The 18,785-nt window shown below is 37.4% G+C and overlaps 2 protein-coding genes across 6 annotated transcripts in view; both read right to left on the reverse strand.

Annotated features, from left to right (window-relative positions):
- Positions 1-620: 620 nt before the first annotated feature.
- On the reverse strand, positions 621-14,961 carry brca2 (BRCA2 DNA repair associated). The gene is made up of 27 exons (XM_039671122.2): positions 14,792-14,961; positions 14,492-14,584; positions 14,146-14,367; positions 13,988-14,048; positions 13,854-13,891; positions 13,710-13,738; positions 13,237-13,348; positions 12,232-12,287; positions 12,005-12,086; positions 11,192-11,902; positions 6,448-10,563; positions 6,262-6,363; positions 6,086-6,155; positions 5,665-5,987; positions 5,372-5,562; positions 5,085-5,272; positions 4,748-4,918; positions 4,316-4,670; positions 4,083-4,238; positions 3,839-3,986; positions 3,391-3,500; positions 3,062-3,263; positions 2,807-2,973; positions 2,569-2,707; positions 2,208-2,461; positions 1,983-2,108; positions 621-1,296 (listed from the first exon to the last, which is right to left on the reverse strand). The coding sequence occupies exons 2-27, from the start codon at positions 14,523-14,525 to the stop codon at positions 949-951; spliced, it is 8,511 nt and encodes a 2,836-aa protein (XP_039527056.2). The 5' UTR covers positions 14,526-14,584; positions 14,792-14,961; the 3' UTR covers positions 621-948.
- Positions 14,962-17,341: 2,380 nt separating this feature from the next.
- frya (FRY microtubule binding protein a) overlaps positions 17,342-18,785 on the reverse strand; it is a 65,797-nt gene continuing 64,353 nt past the window's right edge. For all 5 annotated transcript variants that reach the window (XM_089121118.1, XM_089121117.1, XM_039670712.2 and 2 more), the window contains one exon: positions 17,342-18,554. In XM_089121118.1, coding sequence (XP_088977244.1) covers positions 18,296-18,554 — 259 coding nt within the window. In that variant the 3' untranslated portion in view covers positions 17,342-18,295. The remainder of the gene's footprint in view (positions 18,555-18,785) is intronic.

The raw sequence follows: 18,785 nt of genomic DNA on the forward strand, positions 1-18,785 counted from the left end.
TTTGGAAAAGAAACCCCTGTTGTCCGCCTTTGCGGTCTGTTAAATAAGCCTGCCAGTGAGTTTGCCAGGAAGATCAAGAACATTGTCAGACTTGTGTTTGTCATACCAATTGCTATCTATGATGCCAATTCTTTAGTGGTTATTAAGAAATATATTCATATTACTTGTTCCATTCTCATTTCTTTAGATTTAATCTGAAAATGGCAGATAGGACTTTAAAATCTTCCAACAGACAGTGGCTAGTAAAGGGCAAGTGTTAAGGCTCCATCTGCTGTCCATTAATAGACATTTCTACACAACGGATTGTGAAATCAATATTTACATTTTCAGAAGACATAACGAGTGGCTGCCTATGTAAAATTTGTCACTACGATGCTAGGGCATTCTAGGTGATCACTATCAAAGATCACACTATCAAGTCAATACATGTTCAAATCTTTCCTTAAACACATTTTGTTTTGTTTTACAGTCATTCAGGACAAAAAAGAAGTCCGAATCATTTAAAAAGTAGAACAAACTGTGTGTTATGTGCAAAAGTTAAATATTTTCAGAATTATCAGAGGTGTCTTTTTTTTTTATTCGAACATCTTCGCAAATGTCATGAATGTCACCTCATGAAATTACTTTCCATCTTTTAATAAAAATTAAAATATATAAACCATTTTTACATATACTTTACATATACTGTTTCCACTGAACATTGCTAACTTCAGTACTTTAGTAGTACACAATCAAGTACAAGAAAGAATGTTTAAAAATGATAGCAGCAGTTGTAAAAAGGGGCATACCTTGCCAATCATTTACAATTAGAGAAACACAGTAAACCAGAAAGCAAAACCACGCCATTTGCTTTCTCTGCCAACACAGTGTGAACAGTGCTTGCATTACCCATAGTTCTCAACCACTTGAATGCTGGACTTGAGTCACACTTTTCCCATCAGCCTTCCCTTAGCCCATCCAGTAACGACAAGCCTGGGTGTCAATCATCGCCAGCTCATCATCATGCACCCACTCCTCTCCCGGTGGGGGACGCGAGGCTCGAGGTGACTCATTCTGTGGAGGTTTAGGAGTCACAGATCTCCTTGGAGGATTAAAGGTGTTGCTAACGCAGGGAGAAGCTCTAGTTTTCAGGGGGGTGATTGGTGGAGGGGACGGGATACGTGATAAGTAGTCCAAACCTTGTCTTCTTTTCAAGTATTTGGGGTCTTTTCCCTCACTGTTACTTGCAGACACAGGTGTTCTTCTATTCAACGGGGTGAAAGGCGAGAAACCGCTGCTTTTCTGCTGTGGGGTTACCTGGGGATTTCAACACAGGGCATAATAGATTTTTTGCATCTAATGAGTGCATTTATAAATATTGGCCAATAAAAAAATTTAAGTCTATTATGCTCATCAAGGCAGCATTTATTTGATCAAAATACATATAAAACAGCAATACTGTAAAGTGTTATTTACATTTAAAATAACCTTTCTATTTTAACTGAATTTAAAATGTAATTTATTCCCGTGATGGTAAAGCAGAATTGTTTATACTAGCATCATAAATGTTCACATGATCCTTCAGAATAATTCTAATATCCTGATTTGCTTCCCAAGAAATGTAATAGTATTATCAATGTTGAAAACATTTTGTTTTTGTGTAAACGACAACACATTTGATCAGGGTTCTTTAATCAATAGAAAGTAAAAATAATAATAATTTAAAAAAAAAACGAATAATATACTATTGCACTATTAAAACACTAATAATGTGAAATGATAATAATAATGAACATGGTTAATGTAAATTATATTAATTTATTAATATTTTTTGATTAGTAATTGACAACAGTTACAACAACTACATTTTTTGGAGATGTAGGAGCTTTCACATCTACAGAACAAACGTTGTGGAACAAAGTAATAATTATAGTGTAGCTTGCCTTAACAAGCACCACTAATAAAACCAATACTTCTCCACATAAAAAGAAATGAATACTAACCCTGCCGTTCATTTTTGGATAAAACTGCACACTAGGGGTTCTTGGAGACTGAAAACAATCCAAGGCACCTGAAGGAACCACATCTGAGACTTTCTCCTCCGCAATGCTGAAAAACTCCTCACAAGTCTGTGTAAAAAGCCAACAAGTCTAATCAGCAACAATAAAAGACACACAAGGAATCACTCTTTGATTTTGCATGCACTTAAATAAAGCGGATTCATTAACCTGTGCAAAAGTCTTCAGATGGGCCATAGCTTCTTGCAGATGTGATTCCTTGGGGTTTACGGAGAATAGTGCTTGTTCTCCAGCACAAAGGCTTGGCACAGGCCCAGAAAGAGGTCTCACCTGAAGATTACTAAGCGCAATCAGTGCTCGTGGCTTTACCAGCTCTTCAACAGCCAATTGCTCCAGACTACTGTAGGTTCTCACAGAGACCAGATCAAAGTTCTCATCCACAAGATGCAGTACCGGGCAATTTCCTGAGAAGACATTTAAACAGTCAAAATGTGTCAAGGATTGATGAAACGTAGTTTGAGAGCTTTTACACAAGACGACAGACGTTTTAAAGCAAATGCATGCAACCAACCTTGTTTGCCCACAATGGAGACAATATATCCCACAATGTCCACCTCCCCACAAGGAGAGCTGAATTGAGAGTTTTGAAGTTCTCTGAAACGTACGCACTCTCGAGCACGGAAATGCTGATGCAACCATTCCGGAGACACCTGCATCCAACAGATTTTTTTGTAAAACCATTTCAAATGTAATCATTAAAGAGAAAGTAATCAGCCTGTGGTGAGAACAAGTTGTTCAACTTAGTTTACCTCAATATCTTGAAAGAGAGTTTTCTTGGTGGCAGTGAGTTGTATGTGAGCAATGCCTGAGCGTTTCTTCCCCTCAGATGTGGCGAGGTGATACGCCCTGTATTTGTGGCCCTCTCTTAGCAAGCCATGCAAGTCCCGCGACGGGCGCCAGATATTCAGAGTGTAAACTAGGAAATGTATGGTACCATAACAGGTTAAATTGGCTACTACTACAACATCTAACCAAAGAGTGAAGATGATATCCATTTGGCTCACCACGGTCGTTCTGCAGGTCATTGGCGTCGGTAATGCTGAGCTTCCAAACAGGAGTGACATCTCGATTGGGACACCCACCCTCAGCCTCTTGGGCTTCCAATATAGCCTTCTGCACACGCTCCTGCAGCTCCGCTTGACTTCTTTCCTCTAGACAGCGTCTGTACTTACTCACAGCCTCCATCTGCCTCTCACTTACATGGGTCTACTCAAATAACATATTGAGCTTAATTATATTTTATTAAAAGGCTCCATGTTGGTACATGGTTTGACACAATGTCAATTTATTTGTTTACTTTCTAATGTCAAAACTAAAATTAACCAAACTTCACCTCAACAGCAGGATCCTGTTCCATTGCCTCATGCAACTCTTCCCCATCCTGCAGAGCTTCAATCTCATGTCGACTAAATGTTCTCCTTCGCTTTCGACATTTCTTATTACCTAGCACATGGATTAAAAAACACTCATCAAAAGTTCTTAAACACAAACCTCCAGATAAAGTTTAATGTCTACAAATTTAAGTAAATATAATGAACCCATACACAGTAAAAAAAAAATATAGTTGGTTTAACTTAAAAAATTAAGTAACCTGGCTGCCTTAAAATTGTAAGTTGATTGAACTGGGAAAATTGAGTTAATACAATGAAGGAGATTGATTTAATCATCAAATGAAACTCAAAATAATAAGTTATCTGAACTAAATACATAATTTAAGTTGATTTGACAAAAGAAAAAAAAAATGTGATAACAAATCTTGAAAATATTTTTTTGCAGTTTACCTTCCATTTCTTTTTCAAACTGGGTCTGTATTTTAGAAATAACGAGATCCATGGATTTGTGCTTTGAGTTGCTGTGTTTTCTGGCTTCTCGCTCTTCAGCACGATCGTTGCGAAATATAAAGACACCGTTGGGCTTCTTCTCCATCCACTATTTGATGAGAGTCAGTCAATTGTTTGGTTCATAAGCAAAATCAACATTTACAGATGGTAATGTCTCATTCAGAGCTGTTGAGTTGGAGCAGACCTGAGTGGGGTAACTTCTCAACACCACAATGTTCACACAGCTCACAACACCGCCAGCAGGGTACAATGAGGATAGCTGGAGCCTGATAGGCCGAGGGTCACGATAATACCCCAACTTAGTGTCCCATCGAGCTCGTCTTGTGCTGTTTGCTGAAATCTGAAATTAAGACAAATCAAACAAAGTCTGACAGGATTTATATCGCATGGATCATTGTTGTTGAACTCAAACTTTACCTTTAGCATCAGAGATTCAGGAGCTTCTAGTGGAGTACAGGCTTCTTGGGAACCAACCAACTCTGCTCCACTAGTAACAATCTTATCACCGATTCGGAGACGGTTCTTGTTCAGCATGGCAGAGAGCGGAGGGTCCAAGATGCCTTTGATGGCGTACCAGCCGTCTGTGAGCCAGATCACACAGGACTCCATCTTTGCATTGGGAGTTTTTTCATCTTTCACTGGCTTCTCTGGATTTTGACAAGTTTTAGCAACACCACATACACAAAGCACTAAGGTCTTAGCTGAAGTGTCGTCCCTCTCCATGATCCTCCTAAGAGCAGATCTATGACTGTGATCCACCTCCACATCATATCTAAGTGCAAATATTAAACGGTTACATTGGTTGCATTTTTGGGTTCAACAAATATGAGCTTTACAACAATTCAATACCTGAATTTCAGCTGCAGAAGTACTTGCTCTGGAGTCAAACACCAGCTACCCATCAAAACTGGAAAGGATCTTTCCATGGAGGCCCTTTTCCATACAATCCATCGGTAGTGGTTGAACACCCAGGCATCACTGATCAGTTTGAGGTCAACACCAGGGGTGTCACACAATGCACTGCCAAAAAACAAAATACTAAAATGGTACACAAACTACTTCAATGAACAATGTTGATGCGCAAGATAACAATGCCTTTTAGTATGTAGATTTCATTGTGCCGTTGTAAGACAACAAGCTGATAAGTGTTAAAAGCACAATATGCATCAGTATATAATGCGTTTACCTATAAAATTCTTCTTTGCCCACAGTACCCTTACTGTCTGGAACCAACCAGCCTCCATCTGCCAGCTGGACAGCACCAGACTCAATGAGCTGCTCACGTTTGAAGAAGTCATTACAGTCAAATCGGAATGATTCAGCATTTTCACTGGTTATTTTTGAGACTTTCTGATGAACACCATGCTGATAAAGCTAAGATGGACAGAGGAGAAAAAAAGTACAATTTTGTAAATTTTTCAATGCTTTAAAACCAGTGAAATAATTTGCAAAAAGTATCGAAAAAAAATGTACCTCTTCCTTTGTGTATTGACCAGGACATTTGCATCCAACTGCAAATCTCAGACCAATTCTGGGGACACCAGAAGTCTTAGCAAGGTAAAGGCTGCCAGGTAGAGGACGAATAGTCTGCCTTTTCTTCTTTCTTAGCCTCATGTCTTGCATATCCCTGGCGAGGTCCAAGGTCTCCTGCCCTACCTCAGTGTCTGTTAATATCCCAAGAAAAAAAGTATTGCTGTATTAAAATGTTTCATTTCTATCTGTTTTGGACACTGCCGTACAAATACCCTAAAATTATAAATGCATACCTTTCTCTTTAGATTTCATGATTTTCACTCCGCTTTCCAATGATGTGGTTGATTTAGGCTTAAAACCCTCATGTAGGTTACTGTCACTATGTGAAGTAGAAGCCTTCACCTTTTGGTCCATCTGATTTCTATGATCAGTTTTTTCTTTGTTTTCCTTCTTGAAAGGTGGCATAAAACCACTGGAGACTTTAGAAACATGTTGACAGTTTGATGTACCAGTCATCATAACCTCCTGAAAAGGGATGTCTGAGTTGCGTCTGTTTTGAACAGACACAGTAGAACAATGGTTTTCGAGGTAATTTGACTTTTCGCCAACATGATGCCTGCATATATAAAAGAGAATTTGTAAGAATTAAAGATGTCTTGTGATATTACATGCTGAATACTTTGAATACTTAACTCTAAAACCAGTACAACCTACCAATTGGGAGCAGTGACATTCGGCTTAAGAAGGATATTATATTTGAAGACGCGTCTGTCTTTTAGAGTTCCTGTAAAAGGGAATTTATGAAAAAGATATACAAGTTAGATAGTTCTTTATCTTAAAATAAACTAAAGTAATATTTATAATCTTTATAAATATTCGTAAGAACGAACCAGTCGGACAACTTTTTAGTGGTTTGAGGCCAGAGGATTTTGCATTTAAAGTCCGGTCAAATTCAGAGAGAAGTTGTCTTTTCAAAGGAGGCTGCCCTGTGTCTAAAAGTATTTAACATAATGAGAATTTAAAATAACAAATGTAATGATTCATACAGTTAAAAATAAAATAAAACCAAGCCATACCTGCTATACTGCAGGAATCAAACTGACGTTTTCTCCTCCTGTTCTGGTCAAAAGACCCCTGTGTCTGTCGATCATTAATAGATAGACGTTCTTGGTAATCAGTGCCCTCTGACATCACCAACTTGGCCGATTCATTCAGGTCATCATCTGCCAGTAAAGCTTCAGTGCAAGCCATTGCTTCCTGCTCAAAGTACTCCTGCTGGGTTTCTGTGCAACTTTTAAAATCCAAAGAGTTCAAGTCTAGTTGTGCAGGTATATTCTGCGTAACTTTAGATGGCAAAGGAAGTAGAGTGGTTTCGGATTGTCTCTCTTTATGTGGAGTACAATGTTTTGAGAAATCACTCTGTAGCAGTTGGTTATCAGTAGATGTTACTTGGGCATCACAGTCTCTGAATAATTTAGAAGCTTCCTCAAGGGCAACTTTTGATACAGACACACCTTTACCACTAGCAGTGCTGAAACGACAGTTTTTCTTTTTTAGTTGTTCAAACTTTAGGTTTTCATCCACAGTGTCCTCACTTTTTCTGTGAGAACTCTTAGTCTGAGGCAGTACTTTTTCTAATGAAAGTTCCATAGATGTGAGGTTTTCCTCTTCACAAACTTTAAAGAGACTTTTGGCCCTGTGAAGTGCAGTAGCAGAGATGGCCACCTTCTTCCCACCTGCTGTGGAGAATCCTATATTGTTTCCTGAAGAATGTTTAGGCTCATGACTAAACGAGGCATCCTCACAACCTGAAAATGCCGCTCTAACATCCCTTAGTGCTTTTTCAGAGACAGTAACATCTTTGCCGCTGGCAGTGCTGAAACATTTACAGTCTTGGTGCTGAAGACTCCCAGGGGCTAAATTCTCCTCTTCACAATCATTAAAAAGACTCTTGGCCTTCTGAAGTGCAGTAGCAGAGATGGCAACCTTCTTCCCACCTGCTGTAGAGAATCCAACATTGTTTCCTGAAGAATTTTTAGGGTCATGACTGAACGAGGCATCCTCACAACCTGCAAATGCTGCTCTAACCTCCCTCAGTGCTTTTTCGGAGACAGCAACATCTTTGCCACTGGCAGTGCTGAAACCTTTACAGTCTTGGTGCTGTAGACTCCCAGAGGCTAAATTCTCCTCTTCACAATCATTAAAAAGACTCTTGGCCTTCTGAAGTGCAGTAGCAGAGATGGCAACCTTCTTCCCACCTGCTGTAGAGAATCCAACATTGTTTCCTGAAAAATTTTTAAGGTCACGACTGAACGAGGCATCCTCACAACCTGCAAATGCCGCTCTGACCTCCATCAGTGCTTTTTCAGAGAAAGTAACATCTTTGCCACTGGCAGTGCTGAAACCTTTACAGGCTTGGTGCTGAAGACTCCCAGAAGCTACCTCCTCTTCACAATCATTAAACAGACTTTTGGCCCTCTGAAGAGCAGTGGCAGAAATGTCCACCTTCTTTCCACCTGCTGTAGAGAATCCTACCGTTTTTCCTGGAGAATTCCCAGTTTCAGGCTCATGGCTGAAAGGGACGTCACTGGAACCTGCAAATGTCGGTTTTACCTTAATCAGAGTCTTTTCTGAGACATTGCTGAAACCTTTACAGTTTTGGTGCAGACGATCTTGGGATGTTAAACTCTCCTCTTCACAATCTCTGAAGATATCCTTTGCCCTTTGTAGCCCAGGAGCAGAGACAGCCACTTTCATCCCACCTGCTGTACAGAATCCTTTGTGTTCTCTTGAGGAAACATAGTCCGTTTTGATATCGACAACCTGCTTTGTCTTTGGAGAACTATTAGCACATTCGATATCATCAACTGACTCAAAAAATACATCTTTAGCTCTCTGTAGTGCTCCAGCTGAGATGGATACCTTCTTACCACTGGCTGTGCTGAAACCACAGGTGCCGTTAAGAGGAAGCAACTCAGAGAGATGCTTGGGGAATTCATTTTGAATGTCTTTTTTCTCACATACTTTTTCCTGAGGGGTTTGCTGGTCCAAAGAGGACTGCAATAAGAAGTCATTAATCAGATCAGTGTCCCCGAGAACAGTTTTGGCCTTTTCCACATTTGAAAATGAAACATTTTTACAATTTGAAATGGACGCATTTGTTTGTTCAAGTATTTCAACTGGTTTGTCATTCTTTCCCTCCATAATTGCAGATTCCAAGCTGTTAATATTTGAATCACAGTCTTTGAATATGCCCTTTGCCTTCTTAAGGGTGCTGGCTGAAACAGAAACTGCTTTCCCACTGGCGGTCTGAAAACCATAGCCTTGCCCTGACTGAGGCACAAACGTATCTGAGGGAAATATATTTGCACAAACTTCTTTAGCATCATTGCTAGATTTTTGTTCTTGGAAGACATTCTCACTGCTGAAGGAAGGAATATCCGGAATATCTGGAACATCAGATATTTGATTTACCACCACTGAGTCTCGCTGATTCATTTTTATAGAGGGTTCACTCCAAGAAACAGCTTTTGTTTTCTGAAGGCCTTTCTTTGACATAGAGGCATCGTGTTTTCCAGAAGCGTGGAGAGCGAGTACGCAAGTTTGCAGCTCCAAGCTGTCTTGCTTGCAAGTTCCAAGTTTTTTTACATGGGTTTTATTTTCTGTGCTTATACTGTCAGAAGAATCAGAATACTCCAATTTTTTTACGCCAAAATCCACTTCTTGACCATCCTCTTCAAAAAAGTTATTTGCGTTGTTTAAACTCTTTTCAGAGATGCTTATAAGTTTCCCTTCAGCAGTTTTAAATCCAAGGCAGTGGAACTGAGTATTATCAGTAAAATTAGACAGCACATTCTTCAGTCCATCAACTAAAGAACTGTCTTCCGTCACTGACAAAGGCACAGTACCATTCCGTGCTTCCTTTGACATGGTGCATAATTTGGCAGCATCTACAATTTGACTATGATCAGAACTGTTTACCAAAGGAGCGTCTTTCTTGACTGGATGCTTTCCTTTCACAAAATCACAGTTAAAACTATCATCAAAGTCAATGCCGTTGACTATGTCAGGATCCCACTCTCTTTCTGTAGTGGTGTTGTTCTCAGAGCCAAGATTTGTCGGTTTGAACTGGGTAAATTCATGTTGACTATTTGCTTCCTCCAAAAGATTGCACAATTCTGTAACATCAGCCTTTTGAGAAGCTGTCAAAGCACCATTCTTCTCATCATCACAGCTGGAGTCCACTGCAGTGGGTTTGTGTGTGCTGGTAATGTTGGACACAGCCTGTCTTTCAGCACTTCTTTTAAAATCCAGTTTCTGATTAATGCACTTTGATGAATCTCTCCACAATTTCTCTTTCAAAAGAGTCTCTGTTTGAAGGCTAACATCTAAAGCTGTACTTTTCCTCTTTGAACCCGTTTTATAATCAGATTCATTTGACTGTGGCGAAGAGTAACTTGAAATATTCATTTTAAACCTATTTGGACTGTCACTTTTTGGCACATCACTAACACACGTTATTGATGCATGGTTGGGGAAGATGAACTGTCCTACAGAAGATCTGGTTGCATTAGTGCTTCCTGAAACTGATTTGCACAATGTTTCAATTGTTTGATACTGTTTTGGAGTTGTTTGATTTAAAGTGATGCTCAAACCGTCCCCTGCAGCTTCATCCAATGATGCTTTGGCCTTCATTACAGCCTCACTTGGTACGAAAATAGCCTTGTTGTTTGCAGTTTGAAATGTAGGACAAAACTCCTTGAGGTCTGCGCATGAGGCTGTCGTACCATCCAAATCTGAAAAGGTAGTGGGGCAACCACTATCATGACTGATATCAAAAGTTGTGAGCATGACCGTTGACTTGTTTGGGGAGTTGACAGACATTTCTGCTAAATTAGAGATGTCATTGTGATTCCCAACTTTGTTCTCTTCAAACTCAGCTTTAGGTTGCTCATGGTAATTTTGGTCACTCTTCACAGGCACGTCAAGCAGCAATCCAGGCCTTATTTCTTGTGTAAAATCCTCTGCAAATGCTTTGGAAAGCTGTGTCATATCCAATCCGGGGTCCAAATCATGGGGTTCTGTAGATAACGGTTCGACGGCTTGCAGCATTGTCTGATTATTGATTGCATATTCACTGGCGAATCTGTATTTGTTAAGGTCACAAGACTCCTTTTCAAATGAGGAATTTTCTGTAAAATGCAAAGGGAAAAAGCTGTTCAAAAATATGTACACACTAGGGCTGTAATTTTACCGTTTTCGAATCCATTCAGCCGATTTTCTGATATTTAGAAGAATATCAGTAACAAGACAGTTTCTGGTCCCATTGACTTCCATAGTAGGAAAAAATACTATGGAAGTCAATGGGACCAGAAACTGTCTGGTTACCAATATTCTTCTAAATATCAGAAAATTGGCTGAATGGATTCAAAAACGGTAAAACCCATCTGTTTAACTCTGGGGGAGATGTAAAATGAGCCTATTTCCAAAAAAGTGGAGTATCCCTTTAAAGCTTTTACTCTTAAATGCAAAAGGCACATCCACTATAATAAAAAAATATATTTATTAAACAAACCAAATCAAGACAAGAGCAGAAACGAAATAAAGTGCAAAACTAAAAAATAAAATATAGGCTCAAAACAAATATAAACAGTGGGATAGCGCAATTGCACATTAGGTTTAGGCATTGGGTTGGGCTAATCCAAAATAAGTGACCGACAGAACGTATCGACCAATAAATCCACTAGTCGACTGGGAGATTACAGCCCTAGTATTAACACACAATATTTGTAAGAGAATTTAATACAAGAACAATCTTACCTTTGTCACTATGGTCCGAACATACTGGAAGAGCTGCTTTGTGCTCAATTACAGTCTTTGACAAATCGGAATTTGGCACTTGATATACAAACTTCCTGGACTTTCTAGTGAGCATGAAAGCAGGTGATTTCATGAAAGCAGATGAAGTCTTATGACGCTCCGTTTCTGCTGGATAAGATTTGAGTCTTACACTCTGTGAAAAAGTTTGGCTACTTTCTCCAGTGCAGTTGAAAACAGTAAAACCATCCGTTTCACAGGATGCTACAGTGTTGTGATTGTCCATCAAAGACGCCCCTGAACAGTCTCCGTCTCCGTCTCCATTCAATAAAATACATTCTGATAAACTTAGTGGGGTCCATTGAATGATGTCTTTATTTTTGTTTGGGCTTTTTGTTTCTACATCAGCCTTTAATATGTCTTCTGGCCCTGTAGTTAAAACAACCGATTTGACATCCTTTGAAGAATCGGATATTCTCCTTCTGATCCTCTCTTTGGTTTTGATTCTCCGCAGAGTTGAAGTACTGTTGCTGAAGAATATTGATAATGCGTCCTCAGCACCATCAAGAACATTCTGCACTGTGGTCCGGACATCCCCATCCTCTATAGCGCTGGGAACCGTCTGCTTCCACAGACCGCTTGTATCCAGAGAGACATTTGGAGAGCAAACAGGATTTTCTCCCAAGTCATCAACCTGAATAGTCTCACTTTTGGCTATCATTGAAGAGAAAAGTATAAAATAATATTTTCTAATCATGTATGCATTTCACAATAAAAAACAAACAAACAATTTCAAATATACAGTTTCTCACTCACCATCTCGTTTCAATGTTGTATCATTTAATGACGCAGTGCTTGCAGAGCTTTTTGAAAGAGATGGGAACAGTTTCCGCACAAACTAGTGTGAATAAGGGAATGAAAACAAACCACATTAGCCATCAGGTAATTCTATGCAGGTGAAAGCAGAATCTCAGAATATTAGGAACCATAATACAAAAAGCAAAAACACAATTACAGCCATAGAACTTCAGATTTGCACTTACAATTGCTTCCTTGTCTTTGAGGCCACTTGATGAGGGAGCACGATCCTCTGTTTTTGCTAAAGCAAAAGAAGAATAGCTCATTCGGAGTAGCTCATACCTGATCAGGAGACCAGGGTGTAATTGTAACATGTTTCTTCAAATCACAAACATGACATAGTGACAACAATATATCTAACATACCATACAAGATTTGACCTGGTTCTTAGAAGATGTTACACCAGTTGTCAAACTAAATTTGTGTGACAGAATTGAATCTTTAAAATCATTCAAAGTATCTGGAGCATTGATTACCTTTTCACTCGTCATTTGATTACTATATAAAAGGTTTTAACTTATTTCAAAATATATGAAGAGTTCAGATGCAAAAGCCTCTAAATGCCATTTGAAATTTTCTTCTTTAATGATGATTTTTGTTAAACTTGTATATTTAAGTTCAGTAATTTCACTTAAATAACAATTAATAGGTAATTATCATTGCCATTTAAGTGAAATCACTGAACTTAAATATACAAGCTTGATAAAAAATGATCATTCTAGAAGAAAATTTCAAATGGCACTTAGAGGCTTTTGCATCTGAACTCTTCATATGTTGGTGCCAATTTTTTCATTCTAATGTAGGACTCTTGAAATAAATTTATATTATCCCCGACAGCCTTATAAAGGCAAAAAACAGTAAAACATCTGAGGCAAATACTGAAAACATTTGTAGATACTTTGGTGCGTAAGCTCAAAAGCATATCAAAGTTCAACAAGAAGAGGAGCTCATTTGGACTCTAAATAATGTATTTTTGGTAAGAAATCTTCTACTATTATGTGTGCGATCTCATCTTCTTGTTGAAGACTAATAAAGGTGAAACATATTCAAAAGTAAGTATTAATAAAAAGTTATTAAATTATAGCTATGCATTAACAGTGTGGAGATAATGTGGAGAAATTCAACATTATGATTAATGTTTTTAATTATAAACCATAAATGATTCACTCCTAAAGAATATTCATACATACGCAATATCACAGTAGGAGTCAAAGAGGATGGTGTGTTAAATGAGCTGGTCCAAGATAAATCAGGGTTGATTTGTGCCCCAAGGCTCTCAGATATCAGTTTTGCTGAACGTGCCTGGAAGAGATCAAACTCAACATCATGAATCATGTCTATAATGCCTTCTGAAGTCAATGTGAAACTGTATTCACAACCAGTTTTCTTTTTTTTTTTCTGTAATGTGACACATTCCTGAAATGGGTGGTTGAAGAGGAGGGATTGAAAGAAATAAAACAAATACTAATAAAAAAGAGGGCTTGGTAAACCAGCCAAAATGAAAGTTAACATTTTGCATTGTTTTTTTTTTTTTTTTTCCATCAGATAAACATGCCTGCCATGTATGAATCAAGCGGGAAAAAAAAGAAAAAAAAAGCATGACTAATAACATGTAAGAAAGTAAATATGATATAATCAGTTTTGTGATTTTGTGTTGACTTACCAAAGACCTTTTTGGTGTCTCCAGAAGGCCTGTGATGTCACATATGGAAATAATTAACAAATAAAGTACGATATTTAATATTAGGACAGGTTTATTTTTGTAACTTTTAAAGAAAAGAGAAAAGACCATCTAAAACTTTCTTACCAAAGCAATCTCTAGGTTTTTCACATGATCTATCAGATCTGTGACCATAAAGGAAAGAAGAGAAACTTACATTTAACCTTGTACTTGACTTTCATATTTGACATAAAATTCATATAACTCATGAACATAATTACCTGGCTTTGGCTGAGCCAAACAAACAAGGGCTCGATTCTGACCAGGGAAAAGCTGATACGTCTGCATTAGTCACAGGGTGGAAAGAAAACAATTGTACAGTACATGACTATGTCCTTTATATACACACACATCATACATAACACTGCAATTACGATACCTTCATAAGGTGACTCTTCATTGGGAATGGAATCAGGGGACTGAAAGTGTTGTTGCTTAAATATTTTGGGTGTTGAATTCAACTGACTGGCCAGGGCTGATGTCTCTGGTTCTTTGACAGTTTCCTCTTCCCACTCTGCTTTAAAACTGTCAGGACGACCTTCATCTCGGGAAGCTTTTGCAGTCAACTCCTCAAACCAGTCTGGATTAAGGGGTCCAAGCTCTTAATTCACAATAAACCAGAGTCAATAAATAAAAAAATAATATGACTATAGTTATAATAACGCAAGTAATAATCATAATAATATATTATAGATTATTAGTATTCATATTATTGAAGTGTCTACCTTTGTCAATTTGATGATAGAAATTTTCAAACATGCTGCCATGAGTGTGATGAGGTTAAATCTGAACCAAGCACAATAATATTGTCACGGGACCTACAGATAAACAAAGAAACACACTTAAAAAACGTAATTGAAAGCATCAGTGACTCTGACTTTTATATGACGTAGTTCTCAAGTAACAGTTTGTCATTAAAAGTAGCAGCTAGCATTTTTCTATCTCATACATATTACTATGTTTACAACGGTGAACTAAGTTAGCTACAATCAACAGGAAACAGAACTGGAAGTTCTGTAACTTACGATTGTAAACTAACATGTTGTCACAAAAAAAACTTCTCTTGACTTCTCGATATTCCTGGATATGTCTTCTTCATCGCCGATCAAATTTGTTTTATTCCCTGAAATTTTCTGAGGGGATCTGTTTATTCTCCGCGTGCATTACGCTGGTTTAACACATCCCGCCAATAAGCGCAGTGTCGTCAACGGAAGAGCAGTTGTCTCGACCAATCAGAACGCGCGTCTGAGTTCAGGGGCAAGCTTACGTGCTTGTGTATTTTATAAAGAGGGAAGTGAGTCAACTTTTTGTTATTTCTACATCTACCTGGAATTTTATTCCTAATTATATTTTTTCTAAGGTTGGTGGTCTAGAATTTTTACTTTTATGTGATTATAAAATAGAAAAAATTCCCCTAATTTTATCGAAATTCCATAAACAAATGCTCTTAGCATGGTCATTAATCTACAAACATAATTTCTCCCCACATAGGTGCTTCATCTGGAATAATCAGCTTATTAAATTCAAAAATAAATCCTTATTTTATAAAACTTGGTTTAATAATAACATTTTTCTAGTATCCCAACTATTAAATGATAATGGTTTATTGCTAAATTATTCTGAATTCCTTTGCATTTTTGGCATTCCGATCACCCCAAGAGAGTTCGCAATTGTTATGGATGCCATCCCTTCTGGTATCTTAACTCTCTTAAAAAGGTCTGGAAAACCTGTTTGCCTACCAGCTTTGGACCCAAAGTTAACCTCAGTTGGTAATATTTGTTTCGCAATCACAACGAGGAATAATAATAGGAATATTCGCTCTTTATTCCAGAGAGATGTCACATGCATCCCTAACGTTGTTCCCTATTGGTCTAACTTTGCTGATAACCTGAATTGGGGGATTATTTGGACCCTTCCTTACAAATACCTCCTTACGAATAAAGTAAGAGAAATCACTTTCAAAATGATACATAGGTATTATCCTGCTAAGCAATATCTTCTAAGGTTTAAGCTTGACATTTGTGTTGACTGCTCTTTATGTGGTCTAGTTCCTGAAACAATGGTACACCTGTTCTGGCAATGTCCCTACACCATCAGTTTCTGGAAAGATCTGTCTCGATATATTTCTATTAAACTCATTGCTGATTTTTCTTTGTTATGGAGGGATGTGCTGTTTGGTCTCCATGCTGACAAAGGTAAAAAACAAAAAGAAATATACTTAATTAATCTATTGATAATTTTAGGGAAATATCATATTCACAAAGCCAAATTTAGTAATTCAAAACCTTCCTTTATTGTTTTTGGTAGGGAGACGGAACAGTATATCAAATCCATTTATGATTCGCAAAATAAGAAGGCTGCTAAAACCATTCAATTATGCTCTTTCTTTAATGTATTTATTTGAAGCTTCCCCTGGCTCTGTTTTTGTTTAATATTGTGTTTTCTGTATTAATGACTTTATTTGTGTCTTACTGTTTGTATTGTTAAGATTTAATAAAAAAAAAAAAAAAAACTTTTTGTTATTTCTAATAGATTATATATAAATTATATTGAGTTACTATTTGGGTTGAAAAATAGTAAAGCAAAACGTTAAGATTTACGCTATTTGTATGATGATCTCATTCCTGTACATTTCTGTTTATATTATTTTATTTCTTTCTGTTACTTGTTTTATTCCTTATATTTGTTGTAATCAATATTTGTTAAATATTTTTCATACTATGTTGGACATGACTATTGTCATGTTCATTGTAATGTGACTGGCATTTAATTATAAAATGTAATTAAAACACGGAAATGAGTGTTCATATTTTTGGAGAGTGTTTGCTTAAAATATATTGGTAGTTTATAATCAGCAAAACCATTCACACTAAGTACAGTATACCAGTATACAGTATACGTACAGTATACCTCTTTACAATGTTAAATTTTGTTATTTTACTTGTTACTTCTTAATACTTACAGCTTATTCAAAAAAAAAAAAAAAAACAACTTTATTACAACCAAAACATAAAAAGTAATTTACCAGAGTTTGCCGAGTTTAATGCCAGTTTAATTATATGTAAGATAACAATGGATCAAACACATTTAAACAATGTTAATTGTGTCTGTAATGCAGTCTTGGGTCACCAAAATTGATATAGTCGTGCAACTTGCTATGTCACTGTCAAAAAACACAATAGCTTGCTGTTCCACAACTGGCAAATAATATTAAAAAAAATTTGATCTTGAGTGTGTTCATTATTTCCATTCTGGTAACACCAGAGGGCGCACAACCCTAGAAAATAAATGAATAATAATGTTCAGAATCAGTTCTGATCTGGCCATTTAAGATTGCTTTATGTAGAAAATATCTTAAACATTTTGTAATGTATTCCAGAATTTAAAACAAACAAACAAACATGAACATGATCATAAAAGCATGGACACTCTCATTAAGTTTTTGTGACGTATTCAAATAATTCCAAACTAAATTTAAGAACTGTGACTATGTTCTTTATTAAATTTAGATTAGTATCATTTGAATGTATTCAATAAGTATTCAAATAAATAAAAACACTCCATGACTGAGCAGATATTAATTAATATTATTTATTGTTCTATTTATTACATGCACACTTTCATACAGCAGACAGCAAAATAAAATCATAAAAATAAAATCTTACAAGTATGGGCTACACTCCCACTACTATGTACAAATGTATCTTTCATTTAAAATATTTTTTATTCCATAAATATCTCTATTTCGTCTTGTGGTACATACCTTTGCATGCTTGGCCATTTCAATTGACATAATTCTATCCTATAAAACTATACCATTTTATGATAATCAAAGCATGATGATCTTTCTTTTGAGAATATAAATAAACCTTCTAGGAGCAACTAAACAGTAGAAAGACATTAGTAAAATCAAACACCCCCAGAAATACAGTAAGTGCTGGATGACCCCTTTTTTGCATCCAATTCTCTCTGACAGTAGCATTGTGTTGTGTTCGAGACATTCTGTCTGTATGTGTAAAAGCCGATGCAGAGTCAAAAGTCTGAAATTTTGAATCAATTTAGAAAGCCGCATTAACAACGAAAAAAAAAAAAAACGAAAAAAAAACTAAACCAAGAACAGAACATTACTGTATCAAGTAGCCGAGAGCACAAAACATTCTCTCTAAGATGAAAAGTTTCACTTGGTGTGAGGCATTGCACATTTTCCCGTAGCATGTATAATGGTAGATGTGGGCAAGAGGAGCCATTCGTGGAGCTTTGGTATACATTTGATGCCTGCAGTAGTAGAGGCCCCGTTTCAGAGGCAGGGGGCGGCCCCCATAGATACGTACTAGTGCAAAAAAGCCAAGGCGTCGACTTTTTTACTGTCCCCTGTTGCATTTTTCCAAAGCTATTTAAGCTATACATCCTGTCAGCTCTTAAGCAGGACAGTAATGAGTGTTCTAGGGGAGAACAATGAAGGCAGCAGCATCTTCAAACAGGAGTGGTGGAGAGAAAGGCAATGCCGGCATGATCCCTTAAGGTGCGCCTCAAAGGCTGATGCCGGTCACGCTGGAGTCAGGAAGGAAGGCAGTGATGGCCCGATAGCCCTGCGCCCTTCGAATCATGTCTCGGATCTCGCAGTTAAGCTCAGTGAGTCGGTTGCAGATCTCAGACAGGTCTTGTTTGGAGCCGACCAGGGCAAAGGTTCCTGTCTGACCCAGAGTTTGGTGCCGGAAATAGATGTTGAGCAGAGTCTGGATCTCATTCTCGGAGCTGCTGCCGAAGATGTCACTTGGCCACATTTTCCTGAAAGATGTCATCAGAAAGGTTATTATTTATTTGGAATAATTAAAGAGCAAAGTACTGCATATAACTCCAAATTAGAGCCCGACCGATCAAGGATTTTGAAGGCCGATGCCGATACAAATATTTTTGGGTTTTAAAATCCGATATGTCGGCCGATGTTTTTTTTTTTTTTTTATCAAATATTGTTGGATTTCACACACGTGTAAAAGAAAAGCTAACTTTTCTGCACAA

The sequence above is a fragment of the Pimephales promelas genome, chromosome 16, assembly GCF_988280905.1.
Source record: "Pimephales promelas chromosome 16, fPimPro1.hap1.1, whole genome shotgun sequence".
NCBI lineage: Eukaryota > Metazoa > Chordata > Actinopteri > Cypriniformes > Leuciscidae > Pimephales > Pimephales promelas.

Bases quoted from the DNA above. Each gene is read 5' to 3' on its own strand.
- brca2 (XM_039671122.2), bottom strand. From the start codon at position 14,525: ATGTTTGAAAATTTCTATCATCAAATTGACAAAG. The intron at 6,156-6,261 runs GTTCGTTCTTAC...TCCCTTTTACAG, and splicing joins ACTAAAAAGTTGTCCGACTG to GAACTCTAAAAGACAGACGC. The intron at 2,462-2,568 runs GTTGGTTGCATG...ATGTCTTCTCAG, and splicing joins CTCCATTGTGGGCAAACAAG to GAAATTGCCCGGTACTGCAT.